The following is a 12,418-nucleotide window of genomic DNA, read 5'->3' as shown; positions in this document are numbered from 1 at the left end:
AAACCCCAACACCTAGTTGGTTGGGCGCTTCGCGCCCCCCCCCCAAGCCCCCCCGCGCGTCTAAGTTGTTACGCGCCATATTAGTTATGCCATTGTAGTTGTGTCCTTGTGTCCCACCTGTGAATATATATATATATATATATATATATATATATATATATATATATATATATATATATATATATATATATATATATATATATATATATGTTTTTAACTACGTAAAACGTGCGAAAATACAACATTCTTCGCTGTCCCATTGTCTGTGCATATAAATAGATTGTCAGGTTTACTGACTCTTGAACATGCAACATATAATTGTCCATGGGAAAAACAATCCGTATTCAGATGTATACCTCATTATTCTAATGATGTGTCCCTGTGTCCCGGTCGTCATTTATATTCCCTGTATCCCGGTCGTCATTTGTGTCCTGGTGTCCCAGTTTGTAATTTCTCTTTGAGTGTCCCGGTCGTCATTTATATTCCCTGTGTCCCGGTGTCTCGGTCGTCATTTCTGTCCCGGTGTCCCGGTCTGTAATATCTATTCGAAAATCCCTGTGTCCCGGTCGTCATTTATATATCCCGCCTGTGCCCCCGGCGTCCCCGTTGTAGTTGTGTCCCTTTGTCCCGGTCGTCATTTATATTCCCTGTGTCCTGGTCGTGATTTGTGTCCGGGTGTTCCAGTCTGTAATTTCTCTTTGAGGTTCCCGGTCGTCATTTATATTCCCTGTGTCCCGGTCGTCATTTGTGTCCCGGTGTCCCGGTCTGTAATTTCTATTCGAAAAATCCCTGTGTCCCGGTCCTCATTTATATATCCCGCCTGTGCCCCCGGCGTCCCCGTTGTAGTTTTGTCCCTGTGTCCCGGTCTTCATTTATATTCCCTGTGTCCTGGTCGTGATTTGTGTCCGGGTGTCCCAGTCTGTAATTTCTCTTTGAGGTTCCCGGTCGTCATTTATATTCCCTGTGTCCTGGTCGTCATTTGTGTCCCGGTGTCCCGGTATGTAATTTCATCAGTTGACAAACATGACGTCAGTCGTTGTCATTTACATTCCCTGTTTCCCGGTCATCATTTGTGTCCCGGTGCCTTGTTGATGGTGATTGCTAATCGAACATTCCTTGTGTACCGGTCGCTTTCTCTTTGAGTGTCCCGGTCGGCATTTATATTCCCTATGTCCCAGTCGTCATTTGTGTCCCGATGTCTCGGTCTGTAATTTCGTCAGTCGAAGACATGACGTCAGTCGACACAGAAACATGACGTCACCTGACAGATCCACAGACAGACAACTTATTTTTTTATATGTAGATGTGCCGGTGTCCCGGTCGTCATTTGTGTCCCGATGTCCCGGTCTGTAATTTCGTCAGTCGAAAACATGACGTCAGTCGACACAGAAACACGACGTCACCTGACAGACAGAAACAGATCAACAGACAGACAATTTATTATTATATATATAGAAGATATCCCGGTCGTCATTTGTGTCCCGGTGTCCCAGTTTGTAATTTCTCTTTGAGTGTCCAGTTCGTCATTTATATTCCCTGTGTCCCGGTGTCCCGGTCGTCATTTGTGTTCCAGTGTGCCGGTCTGTAATTTCTATTCGAACAATCCCTGTGTCCCGGTCGTCATTTCTATATCCCGCCTATGCCCCCGGCGTCCCCGTTGTAGTTGTGTCCCTGTGTCCCGGTCATCATTTATATTCCCTGTGTCCTGGTCGTGATTTGTGTCCGGGTGTCCCAGTCTGTAATTTCTCTTTGAGGTTCCCGGTCGTCATTTATATTCCCTGTGTCCCGGTCGTCATTTGTGTCCCGGTCTGTAATTTCTATTCGAACAATCCCTTTGTCCCGGTCGTCATTTATATATCCCGCCTGTGCCCCCGGCGTCCCCGTTGTAGTTGTGTCCCTGTGTCCCGGTCTTCATTTATATTCCCTGTTTCCTGGTTGTGATTTGTTGCGGGTGTCCCAGTCTGTAATTTCTCTTTGAGGTTCCCGGTCGTCATTTATATTCCCCGTGTCCCGGTCGTCATTTGTGTCCCGGTGTCTCGGTATGTAATTTCATCAGTTGACAAACATGACGTCAGTCGTTGTCATTTATATTCCCTGTGTCCCGGTCGTCATTTGTGTCCCAGTGCTTTGTTGATGGTGATTGCTAATCGAACATTCCTTGTGTCCCGGTCGCTTTCTCTTTGAGTGTCCCGGTCGTCATTTATTTTCCCTATGTCCCGGTCGTCATTTGTGTCCCGATGTCCCGGTATGTAATTTTGTCACTCGAAAACATGACGTCAGTTGACACAGAAATATGACGTCACCTGACAGATCCACAGACATACAACTTATTTTTATATATATAGATGTGCCGGTGTCCCGGTCGTCATTTGTGTCCTGATGTCCCGGTCTGTAATTTCGTCAGTCGAAAACATGACGTCAGTCGACACAGAAACATGACGTCACCTGACAGACAGACACAGATCCACAGACAGACAACTTATTTTTATATATATAGAAGATATCCCGGTCGTCATTTGTGTCCCGGTGTCCCAGTTTGTAATTTCTCTTTGAGTGTCCCGGTCTTCATTTATATTCCCTGTGTCCCGATGTCCCGGTCGTCATTTGTGTCCCTGTGTCCCGGTCGTCATTTATATATCCCGCCTGTGCCCCGGCGTCCCCGTTGTAGTTGTGTCCCTGTGTCCCGGTCGTCATTTATATTCCCTGTGTCTTGGTCATGATTTGTGTCCGGGTGTCCCAGTCTGTAATTTCTCTTTGAGGTTCCCGGTCGTCATTTATATTCCCTGTGTCCCGGTCGTCATTTGTGTCCTGGTGTCCCGGTCTGTAATTTCTATTCGAACAATCCCTGTGTCCCGGTCGTCATTTATATATCCCGCCTGTGCCCCCGGCGTCTCCGTTGTAGTTGTGTCTCTGTGTCCCGGTCTTCATTTATATTCCTTGTGTCCTGGTCGTGATTTGTGTCCGGGTGTCCCAGTCTGTAATTTCTCTTTGAGGTTCCCGGTCGTCATATATATTCTGTGTGCCGGTCGTCATTTGTGTCCCGGTGTCCCGGTATGTAATTTCATCAGTTGACAAACATGACGTCAGTTGTTGTCATTTATATTCCCTGTGTCTCGGTCGTCATTTGTGTCCCGGTGCTTTGTTGATGGTTATTGCTAATCGAACATTCCTTGTGTCCCGGTCGCTTTCTCTTTGAGTGTCCCGGTCGTCATTTGTATTCCCTATGTCCCGGTCGTCATTTGTGTCCCGATGTCCCGGTCTGTAATTTCGTCACTCGAAAACATGACTTCAGTCGACACAGAAATATGACGTCACCTGACAGATCCACAGACAGACAACTTATTTTTATATATATAGATAGATGTGCCGGTGTCCCGGTCGTCATTTGTGTCCCGATGTCCCGGTCTGTAATTTCGTCAGTCGAAAACATGACGTCAGTCGACACAGAAACATGACGTCACCTGACAGACAGACACAGATCCACAGACAAACAACTTATTTTTATATATATAGAAGATCTCCCGGTCGTCATTTGTGTCCCAGTGTCCCAGTTTGTAATTTCTCTTTGAGTGTCCCGGTCGTCATTTATATTCCCTGTGTCCCGGTGTCCCGGTCGTCATTTGTGTCCCTGTGTCCCGGTCGTCATTTATATATCCTGCCTGTGTCCCGGTCGTCATTTATATTCCCTATGTCCCGGTCGTCATTTGTGTCCCGATGTCCCGGTCTGTAATTTCTTCAGTCGAAAACATGACGTCAGTCAAAAACATGACGTCAGTCGACACAGAAACATGACGTCACCTGACAGATCCACAGACAGACAACTTATTTATATATATATATATAGATGTGCCGGTGTCCCGGTCGTCATTTGTGTTCCGATGTCCCGGTCAGACAGACACAGATCCATAGACATATATAAAATAAGTTGTTTGTCTGTCTGTCGACTGACTTCATGTTTGTGTGTCGACTGACGTCATGTTTGTCGACTGACGTCATTATTAGGATTGAACTATATGTCGTCATGAAGTTGTTTGTCGTCTGACGTCATATTTGTCGACTAACGAAACTACAGACCGGGACACCGGGACACAAATGACGTGTTATGTCTGTTATAACGTAATAGAGGCAACAATCTTTACATCGGATATATAAAAGAAAGCAAGAAAGAAAGTAGAAAAGAAAGTAAGAAAAGAAAGCGTTCGAGGAATCACAAGAACAGCATGAAAACAGGCTTGCGGCTAAAGAACGCAAAACCGCGCAGTTAGAGGAAAATCCACCTGGACAGCGAGAGTCAAAATATATCAAAACTGAAAATGATAGCGATGATGATTGGGTTTGGGATTTTGACTTGGATAAGGTCATCAATGCCTACCAGATTTAAGTTAAAAAAACAAAGGTTCGTCGATATGTACTTCATAGTGACGCTGAAAAATAAAGAAGAAAAAGAAAACTGAAAAAAGAAAAAAGGTAAAAAACTAAAAAAAAAAACTAAAAAGAAAAAACACTCAAAGAGAAATTACAGACCGGGACACAAATGACGACCGAGACAGAGGGAATATAAGTGACGACCGGGAACCTCAAAGAGAAATTACAGAATGGGACACCCGGACACAAATCACGACCGGGACACAGGGAATATAAATGACGACCGGGACACAGGGACACAACTACAACGGGGACGCCGGGGGCACAGGCGGGATATATAAATGACGACCGGGACACAGGGATTGTTCGAATAGAAATTACAGACCGGGACACCGGGACACAAATGACGACCGGGACACCAGGACACAGGGAATATAAATGACGACCGGGACACTCAAAGAGAAATTACAAACTGGGACACCGGGACACAATTGACGACCGGGACACAGGCAATATAAATGACGACCAGGACACAGGGACACATCATTAGAATAATGAGGTATAGATCTGAATACGGATTGTTTTTCCCATGGACAATTATATGTTGCATGGTCAAGAGTCAGTAAACCTGACAATCTATTTATATGCACAGACAATGGGACAGCGAAGAATGTTGTATATTCGCATGTTTTACGTAGTTAAAAACATATATTTATATCTATCTCTATTCACAGGTGGGACACAGGGACACAACTACAATGGCGCTTAACTAATATGGCGCGTAACGACTTACGCGCGCGGGGGGGCTTGGGGGGTGCGAAGCGCCCCACCAACTAAGTGTTGGGATGGCGCGAAGCGCCACCCCAACAGCTAGTATATATATATATATATATATATATATATATATATATATATATATATATATATATATATATATATATATATATATATATATATATATATATATATATATATTTAACTACGTAAAACTTGCGAATATACAACATTCTTTGCTGTCCCATCGTCTGTGCATATAAATAGATTGTCAGGTTTACCGACTCTTGAACATGCAACACATAATGGTCCATGGGAAAATAATCCGTATTCAGATCTATACCTCATGATTCTATTGATTGCCCTTGAGCTTTGTTGATGGTTATTGCTAATCGACCATTTCCTTTGTTTCCGTCGTCATTTATATATCCCCCTGTGCCCCCCGGCCTCCCCGTTGTAGTTGTGTCCCTGTGTCCGGGTCGTCATTTATATTCCCTGCGTCCCCGTCGTCATTTGTGTCCCGGTTTCCCAGTCTTTGATTTCTATTTGAGTGTCCCGGGCGTCATTTATATTCGTCAGGATATTGTAGGGCATCGTAGCATCGATGAGTTTAAGCAATTCTTGTCAACTGATTGTTTCGCCTATAAAGAATATTATCTCGAGGTAAGAACTGATCACCGACCATAACGATTGCCACTTTGTTGATAGTTGCGTATCAGGAGGCATCAATTCGATTGCTGTTTTTAAGCAGAAGCAATAAATTATTATTTTTGTGGAAAAGATGATATACATAAATATATATATATATATATTTCCTTTTTAGTTTTTTTGTAGTTTTTACCTTTTTTAGTTTTTTTCTTCTTTTGTATTAATGCTAAAGCCAAGGTTCAAACCTGGAGCCTCTCGGACCTAGAACCTGAAAAATAACGCTTTACCAACTCAGCTACTTCGGCGTGAATACATTCGTTTTGAGCAGCTTCCTCGGGTGTTGCCATTGTAGGTTCTTCAGTCATTTTACAATTAGAAATTTCTCTTTCAACGGTCTTCTTACAATTAAAAATTTGTCCTTGAACGATATTCTTAAATACCTGTGTCCTGGTCGTCATTTATATTGCCTGTGTCCAGGTCGTCATTTGTGTCCCGGTATCCCAGTCTGTAGTTTCTCCTTGAGTGTCCCGGTCGTTATTTATATTCTCTCTGTCCCGGTCGTCATTTGTGTCCCGGTCTATAATTTGTCTTTGAGTGTTTTTTCTTTTTTGTATTTTTTAGTTTTTTACATTTTTTCTTTTTTCAGTTTTCTTTTTCTTCTTTATTTTTCAGCTTCACTATGAAATACATATCGCCGAACCTTTGTTTTTTTAACTAAAATCTGGTAGGCATTGATGACCTTATCCAAGTCAAGATCCCAAACCCAATCATCATCGCTATCATTTTCAGTTTTGATATGTTTTGACTTTCGCTGTCCAGGTGGATCTTCATCTAACTGCGCGGTTTTGCGTTCTTTAGCCTCAAGCCTGTTTCCTTGCTGTTCTTTTGATTCCTCGGCACGCTTTCTTTTCTGACTTTCTCTATCAGCAGCAAGTTTTTTGGCATAGACTCTTTGAGCATCTTCATCGGCTTTTGCCATTGTAAGTTCATCAGTCATTTTAAACTTAAACATTAATAGATTTATACGTGAACATATATGTCTTAAATATCTTTAATGACGTCACCGTCATAGCAAAAATGACGACAACTAACTTCATGACGCCATTCGACACAGAAACATGACGTCACCTGATCCACAGACAGACAACTTATTTTTATATATATATAGACAGATATAATTCTAAAATTGTCAGGTAATTTTCTATTTTGAAATAAAAACTAAAAATTATTGCTCAGACAACATAAATATTTTTGATATTTACATAATAGCTTTAGTGGTTCTGGACTGAAAACTAAATATGCTAATCAAATTGGGAATTGCAATCTTTTAGGTTGAAAAGGCAGATCTATTGGAATCATGAGAATGCGTGGAATAAGAAAAGCCTCACCCTCAAAAGGCCCTGTCAAGATTGTTGCCTCTATTACGTTATAACAGACATAACACGTCATTTGTGTCCTGGTGTCCCGGTCTGTAGTTTCGTTAGTCGACAAACATGACTTCAGACGACAAACAACCTCATGACGACATACAGCTCAGTCCTTATAATGACGTCAGTCGACAAACATGACGTCAGTCGACACACAAACATGACGTCAGTCGACAGACAGACAAACAACTTATTTATACATATATATATATATATATATATATATATATATATATATATATATATATATATATATATATATATATATATATATATATATATATATATATATATATATATATGTGTGTGTGTGTTTTTAACTACGTAAAACTTGTGAATATACAACATTCTTTGCTGTCCCATTGTCTGTGCCTATAAATAAATTGTCAGGTTTACCGACTCTTGAACATGCAACATAAAATTGTCCATGGGAAAAACAATCCGTATTCAGATCTATACCTGATTATTCTAATTATTCCCCTTGAGCTTTGTTGATGGTGATTGCTAATCGAACATTCCCTGTGTCTCCGTCGTCATTTATATATCCCCCTGTGCCCCGGCATCCCCCTTGTAGTTGTGTCCCTGTGTCCCGGTCTTCATTTATATTCCCAGTATCCCGGTCGTCATTTGTCTCCCAGTGTCCCAGTCTGTAATTGCTCCTTTAGCGTCCCAGGCGTCATTTATATTCCCTGTGACCCGGTGTCCCAGTCGTCATTTTTGTCCCGGTCTGTAATTTATCTTTGAGTGACCCGGTCGTCATTTATATCTCCTTGTCTTTATTTGTGTCCCAGTGTCCCAGTCTGTAATTTCTCTTTGAGTGTACCGGTAGTCATTTATATTCCCTGTGTCCCGGTTTTTAGTTTTCTCTTTCTCCTTTATTTTTCAGTTTTTACCTTTTTTTTATTTTTTTTTTTTAGTTTTCCGATCGTCATTCATATTCCCGGTTTCCCGGTGTCGTAAGTCGTTATGCGCCATATTAGTTACACGCCATTTTAGTTGTGTCCCTGTGTCCCGGTCGTCATTTATATTCCCTGTGTCTCGGTCGTGATTTGTGTCCTGGTGTCCCAGTCTGTGATTTCTCTTTGAGTGTCCCGGTCGTCATTTATATTCTCTGTGTCTCGGTCGTCATTTGTGTCCTGGTGTCCCAGTCTGTAATTTCTCTTTGAGTGTCCCGGTCGTCATTTATATTCCCTGTGTCTCGGTCGTGATTTGTGTCCTGGTGTCCCAGTCTGTAATTTCTCTTTGAGTGTCCCGGTCGTCATTTATATTCTCTGTGCCTCGGTCGTCATTTGTGTCCTGGTGTCCCAGTCTGTAATTTCTCTTTGAGTGTTCCGGTCGTCATTTATATTCCCTGTATCCCGGTTTCCCGGTCGTCATTATAAAAATTGTATTCCCTGTGTCCCGGTCGTCATTTGTGTCCCGGTATCCCAGTCTGTAATTTCTCTTTTTTTTTCCCGGTCGTCATTTATATTCCCTGTGTCCCGGTCATCATTTGTATCCCGGTTTCCCAGTCTGTATATACATTCGTTTTTGAATTGGTTTATGATGAAATAATTTTTTTTTCCTTTTTTTCTTTTTTTTTTTTTGGTTTTCCCCCTTTTTATAGCTTCTTTACTTTTTTTCTTTTTTTTAGTTTTTTTCTGTAGTTTTTACCTTTATTATTTTTTTTTTATATGGATATATATCGCCGCCGGGCCCAATCATGGCACGTGAAAAGCTTCTATATATGGATCTTATTGTCCCTTGCGTTCTAAGCGCAGACAGTGCTGCGTCACGGCAGCTTCGCCGCCAAGCCCCATCACTGTACGCGGCAGGTTTTCTGTATATGGATTCTCATTGTCTCTTTTTTTCTAACCACAGAGAGTGGTGTGACCCGGTGGCTTTGCCACCGGTTCCCGCGGGATCCAGCATGGCACGCGGTAGGCTTCTATATATGGATTCTCATTATCCCTTGTGTTCTGGGTCTCAGCAACGCTATGTTAGATTTGGATCGAATTGATGACGTAAATTGGTTTTCTTTTTTCAGGTTTTCAAATTGCTGTAATCCATTGTCAAAATATATAGGAATATTTGTGCAATCACCAGATTTTAAATTTTAAGCAATTTAATAATAATTTCCATTTAATGTTAATTGACACTGAAAATTTTCTTTGAGTAGCAAGGATTCTAAACTTCAACAATTTCTACTAAACTTCAAACTTTTGGTTTTCTGTTTTAAGATTTTCGAAATGCTTTAATCCATGTCAAAATATATTGAAATATTTGTGCAATCACCAGTTTTTTACATTTTAAGCAATTTAATAAAATTTAAAAAGAAGCTAAATTTTTTGAGCTCCTGCAACGGTAATAACGGTAATGTAACGAACAGACGGACGGACACTACATTTTTATATATATAGATAGAAGATAGATATATATATAGAAGATGTAAGATAGATAGCGCTTTTAAATACAATTAGTTGTCAACTCCGTCAATCCCGTTTAAAATGAACCATTAAAAAGCTCTCTACGATGTTCCAGTGAAGAATTATCTTCGAATAATTCAAAATGCCAAAAGAAAAAAAAAATGCCAGATATGAAGAATATTGTAGTTTCAGCCAATTCTCTTGGTTTTAAAGTCAATAAATTTCCCTTATTACTGAAGCTGAGGGACAGTAAGCTCCTATACAAGGATTTTGGACAATATGGCTCTAATATTCTGCTTATTTGATTTAACTCTTATTAGGAGCTATTGGACATTTTTCATTTTTTACTAGGTTTCTTCTTACCACTAAAACCTGGATGTGCAGGTGGTTTAGGTAAATATCTACAAATTAAACTTTGTCTTGAAAATTCAGGTATGTTCGTCAACTCTATCGTTACAATATAAATATTCCTTGATTAAATACTCGTATATAGACTTGTGTGACCCGTCGGTGTCAGGGAAAGCAATTTTCAACGTTCTCAAAAACCATTTCTCCTTTGGTGGTAGTCCTGGAGTATTATTATATTTTATTTTTTGCTCGATTATTTTCTTGTATTCCTGTTTAACATCTACTCGCAACTTTGAATGATAATCTGTTTAAATTTCAAAAAAGCATTTCAACTGCTGCTGAATAATGGGGCTGGCCCAAATCACATTCAAGGGGACACTGGCTTCAGCCAATTCTCATGATTTTAAAGTCGATAAATTTCCCTTTATTATTCAAGCTAAGGGACAGTAAGCTCCTATACAAGGATTTTGGACAATATGGCTTTAATATTCTGCTTATTTGATTTAACTCTTATTAGGAGCTATTGGACATTGTTCGTTTTTTACTAGGTTTCTTCTTACCACTAAAACCTGGATGTGTAGGTGGTTCAGGTAAATATCTGAAAATTAAACTTGGTTTTAAAATTTCAGGTATGTTCATTCTTTTAATTTCGTCAATTATATCATCACAATCTAAAAATTCCCTGATTAAATACTCGCACATTGACTTAAGTGACCCATCGGTGTCATTAAAAGCAATTTTCAACATTCTCCAAAACCATTTCTCCTTTGGCGGTAATCCTGGAGTATTACTATATTTTATTATTTGCACGATTATTGTCTTGTATTCCTTTTTAACATCTACTGGCAACTTTGAATGATAATCTGTTTCAATTTCAAAAAAGCATTTGGCTATGGGAAAATACTCTTTGAATGAACGGTTTTGTAATGCAATAAGTAAGGCTGTCTTACGCTTGACATTTTTCCTTCCATTTTTTGTGTATTTAATTTTACATATTGCATTTGGGTCGGCTCTATTACTCAACAGCAGTTGACAAATACCCAGTTGGCTTTTTTCAGCAGCAAAATGTAAAGCTGTTTTGTTGAAAAATGTACTTTTCAAATTTGGGTCAGCTCCAATCCTCAAAAGTAGTTGACAAATATCTAGTGAGCCTTTTTCAGCAGCAAACTGTAGAGGTGTTTTGTTGTAAGAGCCACCATTTGCATTTGGGTTGGCTCCATATCTCAGCAACAGTTGACAAATATCTAGTTTTCCTGTAAAAATAGCATAATGCAAAGCTGTTTTGTTAGATAGAGTTTTCACATTAGGGTCAGCTCCATTCTTCAAGAGCAGGTGACAAATATCCAGTCTGCCCTTTTCAGCAGCAAAATGTAGAGATGTTGCTTTATGAACACCACCCTTAACATTTGGGTCGGCTCCATGGCTAAGCAGCAGATGACAAATATCGAATTTGCCTTTTAAAATAGCATTCTGCAAAGCTGTGGTTTTGGGACCGTCCCCTTGAATGTAATTTAGGTCAGCCCCATTATTCAGCAGCAGTTGACATATTTTGAAAAAGCCGTTTACAGCAGCAATTTGAAGAGGTGTGTTTCCGTTAGTTCCTTCTTTTATATTTGGGTCGGCTCCATAGCTCAACAGTAGTTTACAAATAGCCGGTTCACTTTTTTCTGTAGCATAATGCAAAGGTGCTCTTCTGCCAAAACCGTCTTTCATATTTGGGTCGGCTTTATAGCTCAGTAGCAGTTGACAAATATCTAGTTTGCCTTTTATTGTAGCATAATGTAAAGGTCTTAATTCAGCAGATTTCAAATTCAGTAGATTCACATCCCCATCCTTTACATTTGGGTTAGCCCCAATCTTAAGCAGTTGTTTGCAAATATTCAGTTTCATGTTTCCTTCCATCTGGTCTAAGAGGGCTTTGTCTTTTAACCAGTCTAATCTTCTTGGATGAAGGCAAAAACTCACAATAGCTGCACCTATGTTAAGGAACGAATTAGTCAAATTTTTTTCAATTGAAACTGTCTTAAATTGCTTCATAGTTGTATTTAGGGATCCAATTAAAATGCCCATGCAACGAGTAAGTAGAACCAAGAAAACAAATTGACAAATATTGAAATTTTCAGACATTTTTCTGGTTTGAACTACAAAATTAGAATTGTTGTTCAAACAGCATAAATATTTTTGCAGTTTGGAGTTAAATTAAATTATTTTATTTAATAGTTTCAGTAACTAAATTTCAGTTAACAAATATATTGTTTTGTTAGACCACCCCCCTCCCCAGCCAAATTACTTTATCTTCCCTAACTCCAGTTATAATAAGATTTTTTTGCCCCCCCCCCCCAAAAAAAAAATATATATATGTTTTCATTAGCTTTTTCGAGGAATAGAGTTGACCAAAACATAAAAAGTACAATTCAAAAATCACCTTTGCATGCAAAAATTGAATGAAAC

The 12,418-nt window shown here is 39.9% G+C and overlaps 1 protein-coding gene across 1 annotated transcript; it reads right to left on the bottom strand.

The window, feature by feature from the left end:
• Positions 1–10,480: 10,480 nt before the first annotated feature.
• LOC136032633 (putative ankyrin repeat protein RF_0381) lies at positions 10,481–12,094 on the bottom strand. Its single transcript, XM_065712906.1, has one exon. It carries the CDS (start codon positions 12,092–12,094, stop codon positions 10,481–10,483), a length of 1,614 nt encoding a protein of 537 aa, XP_065568978.1.
• Between the last annotated feature and the right edge of the window lie 324 nt (positions 12,095–12,418).

The sequence above is a fragment of the Artemia franciscana genome, chromosome 11 (genome assembly GCF_032884065.1).
Source record: "Artemia franciscana chromosome 11, ASM3288406v1, whole genome shotgun sequence".
NCBI classification, from domain to species: domain Eukaryota; kingdom Metazoa; phylum Arthropoda; class Branchiopoda; order Anostraca; family Artemiidae; genus Artemia; species Artemia franciscana.
This window is presented reverse-complemented; position numbering and strand designations above follow the sequence as displayed.

Bases quoted from the DNA above. Each gene is read 5' to 3' on its own strand.
- LOC136032633 (XM_065712906.1), bottom strand. From the start codon at position 12,094: ATGTCTGAAAATTTCAATATTTGTCAATTTGTTTTCTTGGTTCTACTT.